Source organism: Pituophis catenifer, unplaced genomic scaffold (assembly GCF_029215685.1).
Source record: "Pituophis catenifer annectens isolate HBS135680 unplaced genomic scaffold, rPitCat1.0.hap2 SCAF_1, whole genome shotgun sequence".
Taxonomy (NCBI): Eukaryota; Metazoa; Chordata; class Lepidosauria; order Squamata; family Colubridae; genus Pituophis; species Pituophis catenifer.
In genome coordinates, this window is record NW_027256881.1 from 38288518 (window position 1) to 38302921 (window position 14404).

Sequence of the window (14404 nt, forward strand, 5' to 3'; positions counted from 1 at the left end):
GGACACAATGGAGAATCAGTGTGGTCTAGTGGTTAAGATATCAGGATAGAAACCAGGAGACTGCGAGTTCTAATCCCGCTTTAGACACTAGCTGCATGACTTTGGGCCAGTCACTCTCTCTCTAGGAAAGAGGCAATGGCAAACCACTCTGTGCCCAAGAAGGCAAAAACCTGATCTAATATCATGGAATTAATAGAATAACTCTATGCTATTATGGTAACTCCATGCTCCATGCTAATACTGGTAGAATAAGCTATTTCAGTACAATGTTAGGAAAAACGTCTTGGTAATTATTTATTTTGTCCTGTTGTTGAGATTTATAAATGAAGGAGCTGGATAATACTTCAGGATGCTTTACTATGGATTTCTGACACTGAGCTAAGTGAGGTAAATCGGCTGCAAGGTCGCCAGTCTGATGCCAGGGATTAAAACTAGGTGTGAGAACTGGACAGGAACAGATATTTTGAGCAGATAGGGAAGTACATTGAAATAAGAGGATGCCAAGAGAAAGGGAAACAGATAGGAATTGGGCAGAAAGAAAAAATCAATTTTGTAGAAGTATAATCTATGAAACAAATTATAATGAATGCCAAGAAAACGGCAGAGACGGATTCTAAGAACAGGATACAATTGAATGGAAGATAAATGAAGTGGACACAATATAATGTCTCTCTACAAGAGAAGCATAATAATGCCAGCATTACAGTGACTTTTTTTTAAAAAAAAGAATAATAATATTGGAGGACCTGAATTACTGTAACTCTTAATGTCTTATATCCTATACAAATAATTTAAGGAAACTCATGCAAGAAAAATTCCCAAAGCTCTGATTCTTCCTGTGTTCCCCAAAGTCTGGAAGATCTGTGTTTTTCTGAGCTGAGTGAAATGAAGCAAAAGGGTACTGTCCCATATGCAAGTCTACCAGTCTAAAAAGTCTGCATAGTCCTAAATCCGTGATGGCGAACCTATGGCACGCGGAGCCATATCGGTGGGCACACGAGCTCAGCTCTGGCACACATGCGTGCGCTGGCCACCTGATTATTGGGCTTTCCAGTCCCACCGGAAGTCAGCAAACAGGCCATTTCTGGCTTCCGGAGGGCCTCCAGGAGGGTGGGGAAGGCCATTTTTGCCCTCCCCAGGCTCCTAGAAAGCCTCTGGAGCCTGGGGAAGGCGAAAAATGGGCCTACCGGGCCAACTGTGCCATCGCGTGCCAAAAGCATGGCAAGTGCGGGAGGGTCACACGTGCAAGGCGCATAGAATTATGGGTATGCGACCCTCCCACGCTCCCCCCGCTTTTGGCATGCGATGGCAAAAAGGTTAGCCATCACTGCCCTAAATCCTTCTTAAACGCTCTCCCACTTTCCAGACAGCCTGCTCTGCACTGCAATATTGAAGGAAGAATTACCTTCTATGAATGCAATGCATCTTATACGTTAAATCTCATCTCTATTCTCATACATTAAGCTTCCACAAAGTTATTTTTTTTCTTTCTTTTCCAACCCATTTGTTCCCCTCTTTTGGCATACCCTTATTTAGATATGCTTTCCTCTCTGCTCAAAATATCTGGTCCTGTCCAGTTCTCACATCTACCGGTAGTTTTAATCCCCAATATCAGAGTGGTGACGTTGCAGACAATTTAGCTCACTTAGCTCAATGTTTGAAATCCATAGTAAAGCATCTTGAAGTATTATCTGGCTTCTTCATTTATAAATCTCAACAACAGAGCAAAATAAATAATTACCAAGACTTTTTTTTCCCCTGACATTGAGCTGAAATATCTTATTCTGTTAACATCATGCTATTAGATCAAGTTTTGCCTTCTTGGACACAGAAACAAATCTTTCTTTGTTCTTTATGACAATCCTTCAGGTATCTGGCCAGTGCATCCCCCCTCCCGCTCGCTACCGTGCTAATCCCCGGTCTAATGCTCATAAATTCCTTCCACCTTTTCTCTTAGCTCTTGTTTTCATTAATCCTTCTTGGCTTTCAAAGCCTATCAGCAATAATGTGTGTAGCCCTACCTACTTCACACACAGCAGTCTCACTTTACCCATACAAATATTGGATTCAATCAACATGCTAACATAAGGCTTTAATGTTCACTTGCCAATTAAAAGCTAATGAACTTCTATGGTTTCTGAGTGCACACATAATACACATGAAAGCAAATGCATTTGATAATATTTTTCAGATGTAGAGTTTAAAAACAGAGTTGAACTGTTATAGTCAGAATATATTTTGGAGAAGGAAGCAGCCATATGTTGCTGAAGTATTTGTACACATCAAGTTTTTGATACCATTATACAAACATTTTCTTCCCTAACAAGAGGTCACACAAGTTCTCTAAATCCGACACTCCATTTTGAGAAATCTCAAAGTCCAAAGAAAGTTGGTGAACACCACGCCCCTCAGTTTTTAAAATAACACAATTTGATAGCAGCCTTGAGAAATAGCAAGTATTTTTTTTAAATCAAATTATTACATTACATGGCATACATTTATGGAATCAGACCCACCTGGAGTTGAAATTTCATTTTCTGGCAAACTATTCTGTAACAACCTAAAATTAATGTGAAAATGTATTAACCAATGCTAGAAATCTGACAGAAGAAACTCAATTTTTCTCCATTAATTAAGATTTAATTTAAGAACTAGAAGAGAAATAAAAACTTTATTTTAGGAGTGTTAAAAGGCAGCTTACAAGTACAGGTAACTTGCCTTATGACCACAGTTGGGACCCATATTTTGGTTATAAGTTATTGTGGTCATAAGTCAAGGGATCAACTTGACCAGACCTGATTATGTTTAACTGCTTTTATGATGGTTCTCAAGCAAATTACAGAGATGTTAAGCAAATACTTTAAAAAGCCCCCAAGTAGTCTTTTTTCCTCAGAAACCACGAAAAAATACCACACATTGCAGTTTTGTGTCTATGGGACACTGCAACAAGTCATAAATCCAACCAGTTGCCAAGTGCCTGACAAGTAGTCATGTGGCTTCAGGGAGAAGAGAGCACAATGTATAATGATAATTAGAAGTGCTTTCCAAGTTATCATAATTTTGGACAGTTGTTAAACAACCAGTCATACCATGTGTCCCCAAAAATAAGACCTTGCCTGATTTTTAAGTGTGCGTCTAATATAAGCCCTACCCAAAAATAAGCCCTAGTGAAGGGGTGGGCATGGTTAGCACAGGAGTCGGCAAATGCCTGGGCCAACAGCAGCCGTAACCCACATAGGGCAGGTGAGTTGATTACCTGACCAAGCAGCAGGCGGAGGCAGAGGCAGGGGAGGCATGCAATCTGGACGCGCTGTGCAGGCCGTGGCAAAGTCGAGAGTCAGTGGACTGGAGTGGTGGCCGATTGTGGGAGGTTTGTCTTCATGCGGTGGCACTGGCAGCAGATGGAGACAGAGGCATGGGGGGGGAGGCAGGCAATCCGGACGCACCACATAGGCTGAGGGAAAGCTGACAGCCGATGGGCCGGAGCAGGTGGGTGGTTTGCCTGTGGCCTGCATGGCATGTCAGGATCGCATTTCTGTCCTGCGCCTCTGCCTCTGTCTGCTGAGACGAACCTCCCGCAGCTGCCCACCTGCTCCAGCTCACTGATTCTTGGCTTTCCCACAGCCTGCATGGCGCATCCAGATCGTCTGCCTCCCCCCTGCGCCTCTGCCTCCATCTGTTGTTTGGACAGGAAATCAATTCAACTGCGCTGCCACACGGGTTGTGCAGCCCCAGTGGGCTGACCAAGGGACCAGTGGACTGCAGCTACTGCCGGATACCGTCAGTCCCTATGTGCTTGCCGGGGGGGGGGGGGGGGGGGCAGGGAACCCAGCTGGGCTGATCATCCTGAAATTGTGTTTCCTGAAAATAATCCCTACTGCTTATTTTGGCACCCCCAAAAACATAAGACCGTGTCTTATTTTCAGGGAAACATGGTAGCTTCCGACACTATTCACACTGAAAATGTTTGAATTGAATTCTTATTTTAAGCCTTCCCATCATAAGATGAACAGTAAAAGAACAGTATCTAAGCTCCTTCTATTTGTAATTTTGTTTTGTAGCATGCTTACCAGGTAACACAGTGGTTTGAACTCACAGTACAAAGACACTTACTGTATATAGACTGGCATCAGCAAGCCAATCATTTTCTCTCCTTTCTAGTCTAAAATTTCTATTTAACTTCCCATGCCAGCAGATCCTACCGACGGGATCTGCTGGCATGAGTCGGACAGGTGTGGGGCGCACAAATCAAAGCTGTGCAAAGGCTCTCCTAGCTATGACCACTTGTTCTTCAAGCAGGAGTTGCAACTCCTGGACTTGCAATTCCTACTCAAAAAGCAAGTGGTGGTTGTGCCTAGGAGATTACTGTACTCTCTTGAAATCTCTTTCTCTCAATTCTCTTTGTGTGGGAGTGAGGTAAAGGGTGTCAGGCAAAGTAGAGATTGCCTATTGAAATTGCTTGTTTTTTTTCAGAGCAGAATGATTGGAGGGAAAGAAATTTCAAGGGAGTATGGTAAGCTGTTTGCATAGTGCACATAAGCCTCCCAGCTCTGGCCTGAGGCATAATCCACAGTACATTTGATATGTAGGAGAACAGTTTACTTTCTTCAATACATCTCTCTAATTTCTCTGCTCTGCAAGGGGGAAAAAGGAAAAAAAACTCACAAATCAAGCGCAGTACAAGTATTGACTGTAATGGCAATCACGATTGAGGGACAATGTGAAGGTTGTAAATGGACCTGGACTTGAAAAAAGTTATTTTTTCAGCAGTGTCATGCTGAATGGTGGCTGGGCAAATGGTTGATAAACAAGGATTTCCTTTACCTCTAAGCGGCTACATGCCTTTGCCTCCTATTTTATCTAAGACAGTGTCATTCAGTTTGGAGTTCTCTAAATATATTGGCTAGGAACTCTGGCTCTAGCTAACTGCAATTACATGACAATAATATTTGCTAACATCTCTAAGATATGTTCTAAATAGATTTAGAAAAGACAGTTTGTCAGCTGGCTATAATACACTTATTTCCTCATTGGACCACCTACTTTTTGTCTTCAATTTTCTGGACCAAAAAATCATAGCTCAGTATGAAATTTAAAAAAGTAATTGCAAGTCAGTTTTTTAAAAAAATGCAGAATTTGATTAGATAAAATAGTCATTATGCTCAACTTGCTTAACAGACATAAGCTATCAAACACAGGCCATACAACAGAAACATACCGATAATGCTGATGTAATTTCTCAATTGGCTGGGCTTCATTTTGGATACCTCTCTGAATAACAATGCATGCCTGAGGCACATTTCCTTGTCCTCCAAGTTGTTGTGCCCAAGAAATATACAGAATGGATGATTTGTTACCAACTCCTTGGCTGTACATGTAATCAAAAAACTGACTTGGATTATCAATGAAGTCAGCCTAGGGGAAAAAAACAAGGCAAGCTCATTAACATACTATTTTTTTAAGTGGGTTATCTCAACTATGATTAACTCACATTATAAAACAGAAGAAAAAATAGTCATCAGTTTACAAAATATCATTCCATAAATGTTATGAAGTATTTTTTTTTCAAAACTGGACTTTGGAGCCAGAATTAGTTATTTCCACAAATTCAGTAGTGTTTAATTTAATCATAAGTAAAGTCCTATGGATTTCAGTCCATCTATGTGGAGTAGAACAGACTGAAAATTCAGTAATGTTGATTATGTTTAGATATCACTCTAAGTTAGAGTTTCCTGAAATTTTCCTAATGAGAAAGAAACATATTCTTATGCCACTGCCTCATCTGGTTTATTTTTTGCCTACCGGAGTGGATTAACCAATATTCCTTCATAGAATGAGACCAGTCCCCAATTTAACAGACTAGATTTGGAAAATATCTTCATAAATGGTCAAATAAATATTCTCCCGTATCTCAGTTCACACAAGAGAAGGCGGCAGCATAAATACATAAAAGGGATGCATGAGCTTGAGAAGCTAAAATAGAAGTTCGTAGAGATTAACAAGAGTTTCATATGAAATTCCATTTTGATCCGATTTAAATATAAAATACTTACATTGGATTAACTATATTGTCATATCAACGTATATAAAAGACATTTCACAAGATCAAAATCAACCATGATCAAAACAAAAACTGGGTAACATTCTTTAGTGAAGAAAGCTTAATTCCAGAATTGTAAAAATCTACTTCTAACATCAACAATACCACTACTTATTTATTGCCCTATAGTAAAGTCTTAGAACTTAGTTTACATCCTATATACCTACAAATTTGACACAGCAGTTGATGAATCTCATGTCGTCATGATACCTCTTATCACTTAGAAATGTTTTCACAAGCCGCTCTAGTAAAGACGACAGGCAATTTTGCTTTCCTTCTGCTTCTGACATTCCTTCTATCCACTGAAAATACCTAAAACCAAAAAGAGTTAACGTAACTACTATTTTATAGTAATTTAAGGATCTATATTAGAGTAAAGACAAAAAAAGACCAACCTGTACCAGGGATCAAGTGGATCATTGCCACTGTAATTCTGTATATGAGCTTCAAACATTCTGTGAAAAAAACAAAGACCTATCAGCTTTTGTAAATGTGATGTAAATGTGTCATATGATAAATACAAATACATAACTATACCACCAAAGATTCCTGATTGTTTACTATCACAAAATTACAACATTAACAAATGCAAGATAAAAATAATAATAAAAATCACACTCAGAAAAGAAATGAAAAGTCAACTCTGTAAAACTCCTGTTGAATTACGTTCTGAAAATATGCAGTCTGCTGAAGCATGAATCACTACAGTATTTACCACCACATTAGTGTTACTTCTTAGTGACAATCTGTCCTTCAAGTCTTCCAAAAGTCCATCCATCACCAATGTATCTGAGTTCATCCTCCTTGCTGTTGATCAGCCTGCCTTTCCTTTCACCTTTGACAATATTATAGACATCTTCAGAGAGATAGGTTTTCATATAATGCGTCCAAAAGATGATAGTTTGGTCCTGGTAATTTGTTTCCTGAGTGAGAATTCTGGATTGATTTATTCTATGATCCGTTTTTGTTTTTCTTGTTTTGGCTAGTCATGCTGTCTTCTCCCACTTTCAAAAGTGTCAATACTCATTCTATCCAGCTTCTTTGAAATCCAACTTTCGCTTCCATAGACTATCACAGGAAAAACTACTGACTGTATGAACTAGTCCCGTGATGGCGAACCTACGGCACGGGTGCCACAGGTGGCACGCGGAGCCATATTGGTGGGCACGTGAGTGTTGCCCTAGCTCAGCTCCAGAGCACATGCGCGCACTGGCCAACTGATTTTCAGGCCTTCCAGTCCCACCAGAAATCGGGAAACTGGCTGTTTTTGGCCTCCGGAAGGCTTCCGGGGGGACAGAGAAGGCTGTTTTTGCCCTCCCCAGGCTCCTAGAAAGCCTCTGGAGCCTGGGGAGGGGGAAAAACGGGCCTACTGGGTCTACCATGCCATCGCGTGCCAAAAGCAGGGGAAAGTGTGGGGAGGTCACGTGCGCATGCGCAGGAGGGCAGGGCGCATTGAATTATGGATGTGGGCACCCGTACCCGCGGCTCCCCACGCTTTTGGCACGCGACAGCAAAAAGATTAGCCATCACTGATCTAGTCATTGCAGGCACATCATGGCATCTGAATATCTTTTCAAAGATCTTTATTGCTACTCTACCCAGTACTATCTGTTGTATGTAGGGGAAACCAAATGTATTGGGGCCCTTTCCCTTTTTCCTAAGAAATCCCAATTGGCCTGAAATAAGTTGAAACACAAATAAATGGCATCCACCATTTTTATCACATAGTCCATAGAGCAGATACTTTGCTTTTGAAGTGTGATTTAAGATATTCATCTAAATAATAAAATAAATGAAAACAGCATGGTCATAATTATAAATATTATCTGAACATTTTAATGTTTTGAAGCAAATATTGCAATCGAGCTTTCTATAGCTCTGCATAAGCATCCTCAACTAGTAGTTTGTTCTGCTCTAGTTGGTTAAACTGCTTCAGATGTTTTAGATTTAACAGGTTCTTCTCTCAATGATGGTTTCAGCTCTTTCCACTGTAGTTCCATTGGATTCAGAGTGAAGAAAGGTAGCACCCACTCCTCTTAGAAGAATGAAATACTTTAGGAAATATTAAAAAAGGCAGAACATTATATTTTCCCTAAAGAAGAAACATGTTTCCAAAGACAGAAACTCAGTCCCAGATCCCTGTCCCCAGCAGATATTTTGGTGGCAGCTTATCTACAAGACAAAAGACTGGGCCATCTTATCTACAAAACAAAAGACCTCAGATCCAGGATGTTGGGTTTATCCTTCAGGTCAAAGCCATTCAGCCACAATAGGAAATTGCCCTTCATTGCATCACCCAGCAAGATTCAACCAAGCCTGGGACACAGACAACCTCAGCTATGACTGCATAGCCCCATGGGAGTCTGAAAGCAGCCAATAAGATACCTGCCCTTGCCACAGAAACAGGAAGTTCAAAGGCAAGGCCCAAGAGAGGGTATAAATATATATCTTTCTCCACTCCGTGTGTTCAACTGCACCAGGACCATGTGCTTAATGGTACTGCTCAATTAAACCATCCTTCCAAGTAGCCTCTGTGTTTTCAGTGCTTTTTTTTTCCTTCCCACTTGGAACTGAACCCAGATGGACATTATTTCCAACAAGAGCTAAACTCATAGCAGGCCACTTGAGAACAGTACAATGTTTGCTTTTAATCATTCTTGGATTTCCTTAGATATTTCAACTCTTTATCGTGCTAGAATGGACTATGACTTGCAACCAGACAAAGCTTCACTCAAAATGTCTTGGCGTGCTGTGATTCAAGACCCCCATAACATTATGGAATCGCCTCCGTGTTTCACAGTAGAGATGGTGTTCTTTTCTTTAAAAGCATCATTTTTCTTCAGTGAACATAGAGCTATGATTTACCCCAAAACTCTAATTTTGTTTCACCTATCCTCTTCTTTCTTCCCAACTCATCTCTATTTAAATCCTAGTCTAGCCTCTCTAGGCACCTGATGAAGTGAACTGCAACTCACAAAAGCTTATTTTTAACAAAATTTGATAATTGGAAAAGGTGCTACAACAGTGATCCCCAACCATTCTGTCGCTAAAGAGTGGCAAAGATGGCGACGAGGATGGCTTTGCATGTGCAACCTAATCCCACACATCCGCAAATAAAACTTTGCGTGTTTGCCTGCTGCTAACACAGCCCAGTTCCCAACGGGCCACAGACTAGGAGTTGGAGACCCCTGACTACAAGACTCCTGATTATCTGCCTGTTGCATTCTTTAGTATCCAAACTGAAGTTGGGACCTCCTTCAGAATTCTGAGATTATTTTCTGGTTTTCCCATGTCTGTTTTCATCCCTGATTTCTTTTCAGGTGCTATCATAATACTGATTCTTGGGTCTTCCAAAGGCTCTTTAAATTGTTTGTTAAATTTCTTTGTAGAGCTTTGTCTTCACTGGCTTTGCCTTCTCTTTTCTTGGTGATTTCCAGCTTTTGTTCTGACATCCATTTTACTTTCTTCTGTTTATTTCACACACTTTAGCAGCCTCTTTCCACAATCATCCTTAACAACTTCTTTAAGTTCAGACCACAGTTCCCCTGATGACCTATCAATGAGGTTCAGGACTTTAAAGCAAAAATGGTGGAGAATTTATGTGTGTGTGTGTGTATTCGTTATATTTTATTGATTTGATGGTAATTAGTTTGATTGCTATGAGCCTCTCAGAGTTATTCAGTCAGGAAACATGCATATATTATTATGGTTGGCTGCACAATCAACCCGAGGTTTAGACTGAATTTGGCATTCTTGTCCACCTATCAAGTCTCCCAGGACCTGGGATACACATATGTCATTGTTTAATACTCTCAAAGGTTGCAGGACGTAAGCTGTTCCAAATTAAGCTACCTTTTGCAATTGACTGATGATTTTTGCCATTGTCGAATTTCAGATTTATTACTCTTCTCAGCATCACATCATGGAAACTGGTTGGCTTTTTTTTCTGCTTTAGCTTGATTTGAAACTTGCACGTGAGCAGTTTGTGATGTTCCATAGTCAGCCCTCCTGGGCACGACTTTGCTATTATAACTGAGCTGTACTATCACCTTGTAGAATCTCACCCAAGTACTGTCCTTGCTATATCCTTCCCAACTATAAAAGCATTCTTGTTTTTCATGTCCTGAATGATAAACAGTATGATATTCTGCCTGAAAATTCATTTCAGTTCACTGATGCCTAAGGTGTCAACGTGTAGTTGATTCATCATTCACTGTGCTGAGTTTTCCCACATTAATGCCCCTTGCATTCCATGTCCCCGTTGTAATTCTGTCTTTGCAACTTCAATTTTCTTTTCCTACACAGCAACGTCAGCAATTGAACTCCCCAAAGGCTTTTATGTAGCTGTATTGTAAACACCATTAGCATTCCAAAAGAACCTCAGTAACATGTCAATATGATCCAACTTAGAGGTCCATCATCCAGTACAACATCAATCACTTTATCTTATCTAGTTATATGGTTTTCTTGATAAAATATAAAAGTGGTTTACCACTCTTCCAGGCAGTATGAAGTGACCCCTTTGCCCTTGCCACCAAAATGATCACCTCTTCTAGAATTTCCCCATGTCCCTGCTTCCCTTAACTAGGCAGCTGGAATGATCTTCATATTTTTGGGTGACCTTGCTACATTTTCCCAACACACCTGACGTTCTTCACTCATTCCCCCCAGGACAACTCTACAGTAAAGCAAATCTTTATTTATGTGGTCCAGGACCAATATACAGACAAAAATAAAGACAAAATTAAAACTGCAATACAGCAGGACCAATGCGGAGGGAGTACACACTTTTAAGTACTAAAAGTGCAAATAAAAAAGTATAAAGCAATCACAAACAGCTAAAAACAAGAACATAAAATCCTAAATTAATTAATTAATTAAGGGAAGTGGGTAACTAATAAACACTATAAGCTATTGAATTTGAAAATAAGACAACAGGATTTGAGAGGGTTGGATTTTTGCACCACTGTATATATTTCTTATATATATCGTATTAATTTCCTTTTGTTTGTAGGTGTGTGCTTTTCTTTAGTAATTTCTATTTTTTTACACATATGCTTATTGATGATTGTACCTGCTTATTGTTTTCCTTTTTCCTTTTATTATCAATTAACAAACAATAAAATACATATAAAACCCCTAAAACATGAAAGACATGTTTTAAGATGAATGACTGCATATGTGAAAATTTAAGAGTGGTCTCCATAAAGCACTTTTTAAAGCCTTCTCTATCCCACTGGTTTCATAAGATTTACTTCCAATTTAAGTAAACTTAAGATTGTCTCCATCACCAAGTCTTTTCACAGAATAATTAAACCTAATTATTTTCACCCTTCTACAAAAACAGAGGAAACTACAATGGTAGTAAGCTAATCTGCAGTGAGTGTCTCTACTAAAACAAATTTCCTATAGAGAGGGGTGTTGCATGTATTATCAGGGCCAATTTCAGAATGTACCAGCCCAAATCTAATAGTCTTTCTGTACTGTACAATATGCTGCAGAGTGCACAGCTGACTTGAGCTATAGATAAGATTGCAACCCCTTAAATTTGTTTTAGATTGTAACTGCTATACAGGTAGTCTTCAACTTACAACCACAATTGAGCCCAAAATTTATGTTGCTAAATTTGAGAAATTTGTTACGCGAGTCTTGCCCCATTTTATGACTTTTCTTGCCATGCTTGTTAAGTGAATTACTGAAGTTGTTAAATTAGTAACATGGTTGTTAAGTGAACCTGGTTTCCTCATTGACTTTGCTTGTCAGAAGGTTGCAAAAGTTGATCACATGACCCAGGACACAGCAACTGTCAGAAATGTAAATCAGTTGTTAAGCCTCCGAATGTAAATCCCATGACCATGGAGATGCTGCAATCGTCATAAGTGTAAAAAAGGTCAGAAGTCACTTTTTCAGTGCCGTTGTAACTTCGGGGAGACACTAAGTGAACTGTTCTAAATCAAGGACTATCTACAGTATATTAAAGAAACTCTGCATGGCAGGCTGTTAAATATAAAAGTCAAAAAAAAAAAAGTCACAATCCTGGCCAATGATAACAATAAATAGCTTTGTAAATAACAGACACCTCCCTCCAATTATGATTTCCTAAAAGATTCCTGACTACAAAACAGTACGCTTCCTCTGAAAGTAATGAAGACCAAAGCAAAAGAACCTCAAATGACGGAGTTGAAAAGTAAAAGAAGCTGATCACAATGTGGACCAATTTCCACATCAGAATCCTCCTATAGAATCAAATGGCAACTATATAGCCAAGGTTGCTATTGAAGTGAAATTACATACAGTAGTGGCCAAAATTGTGGAAACCTTTTGGGAAAAGTGTATTTTCTAAAACTAGCTAATAACACCACTTGTTTTGGGAGTAGTACCATAAAATTATATATGAATGGAAAGATAATTTAATCGAGAATGTAATGCAATAATTTCTATGAAGGATTTGCTATTAAAATAGCAGTTACAGTATAAAGAAGAAAAGTGACACACGTAGAAAAAATGAGATATACAAAAATTATCACGTCAGTTAATACTTAGTTGGGTAACCTTTAGCATGAATTAAGGCCTTACAACATCTTCCCATGGAGTGAACCAAGTCTTGTAGTTCTGCAGCTGTTATAATGTGAAACCAAGATTGAATGATTGCTTTTATTAACTGGGTTTTATTGCTGGGTTGCTTCTGACTAACAAGTTTCTTTAGTCGGCTCCATAGATTTTCAATTGGGTTAAGGTCTGGGCTATTCCCAGGCCATTCCAGCAGTGGAATTTGATCATATTGAAACTCCAAAAAAAGTGGTGTTATTAGCTATCAAACCTCAAAAATACACTTTTCTTAAAAGGTTTCCACAATTTTGGCCACTACTGTATATTATATTCTTAAAACACTTTTGACTCAGCAGGACAATATTAACCTATAATGTTAACAAGCAAACATTATATACCATAATGTGTGTGTAAATTGCAGTAAAATAAACTGTTAACAGATAACAGTCTAAAAAAAATACCCAGGCAAAGCCCAGGTAAACAAAACCCAAACTATTACTGACTTCCTTCCCCCCCCCCAAAAAAAAACCAAACTAACTCCAGTTATCTGACAACTAAGAGCAATGGCAAAGCACTACTGTCCCCAGGGATGATCACAGACTTGGTACTACAGCTAAAAAAGTGTCCAAGGCTTGCTCTCCCAGCACTGCTCATCAACAGAAACAAAAGAAGGGAGATATTTAACAGGTTTGTGTGGTATTTATATAGATGCATAGATATTGTAGCCTGAAATTGCTGTGCTTCAGTACTCCCTTTCACTTGCCTGCTGCCTGTAGGAACCTGTTAGAGCAGTGTTTCTCAACCTTGGAAGCTTGAAGACGGGTGGACTTCAACTCCCAGAATCCCCCAGCCAGCGCTGCTGGCTGGGGGATTCTGGGAGTTGAAGTCCACCCGTCTTCAAGCTACCAAGGTTGAGAAACACTGCTGTAGAGGGTAATTCCCATGCAAAAGATAACTCCCTCGCCGCCATCACAATTAGAATCCGCCTCTTGAGTCTGGGTCAGATACTAGGGAGGCAAAATGTTGCTAGCCTGGCTGACCGTCGCAGGAGTATGAAAGCGAGAACGGAAGAGATTTGTTCGGCCAAAAATCCGCGGGAGGCGAGATCGCTTCGCCCTTCCAGTTACTCACTGTGCGCGAACTGAGAGGTCCATGGTGGCCTCCGAGCAGACGGCCTCCATCGGTAACTGGCAGGAAGCATACAGAAAAATTCAAATCGTCCCGCGCAGACGCACAGGCGCTCTGGTCTTATGATGATTGGCCCATGTCCCAGGAAGAGCAACCAATCAGGAGGCCAGCTTGATCCTTTGGTTTATTAAAAGCTCCAAGTACCTTCATAGAGAGGAGGAAAAAGAAAAATCCGGCGGCGCTGGATTTTCACACTTCCAGTTGTAATTTGAACGCCGCCATGTACGTGGCAGGAAAGCAAAAGGGAATCCGTCTTTCTAACGCCCAGTCCCGTAGAACTGTGTTCAGGCTTTGGCTCTCCCGCTCATCTGAAGTCGAAAATATAACTAATGTTTTAATTGAATTCTTAACGAAATATTTATAGTAGATCGTTAAAAAAGGAACTGCACCCCTCTGCAGTCGATGTCTGATCCTTGCAAATGTTTACATTGCATCTGTTATTCCGCCAGGCAGGGCTATCAACTTAATAATTTTAATTGGGGTATTTTAAATGTTTGGGGTTTTAAATTGGCCAAATCTATGTAATTATTTTAATTTTTAATTATTGTTGTGTGTTGTGTTTTTAAA

The 14404-nt window shown here is 39.8% G+C and overlaps 1 protein-coding gene across 1 annotated transcript in view; it reads right to left on the reverse strand.

Annotated features, from left to right (window-relative positions):
* Positions 1 to 13830, reverse strand: part of BUB1 (BUB1 mitotic checkpoint serine/threonine kinase) — a 40403-nt gene extending 26573 nt beyond the window's left edge. The window contains exons 1-5 of the mRNA XM_070948025.1: positions 13781 to 13830; positions 6496 to 6555; positions 6268 to 6412; positions 5219 to 5415; positions 2517 to 2560 (exon numbers count right to left, since the gene is read on the reverse strand). Coding sequence (XP_070804126.1) covers positions 2517 to 2560; positions 5219 to 5415; positions 6268 to 6412; positions 6496 to 6555; positions 13781 to 13830 — 496 coding nt within the window. The remainder of the gene's footprint in view (positions 1 to 2516; positions 2561 to 5218; positions 5416 to 6267; positions 6413 to 6495; positions 6556 to 13780) is intronic.
* Positions 13831 to 14404: the final 574 nt, after the last annotated feature.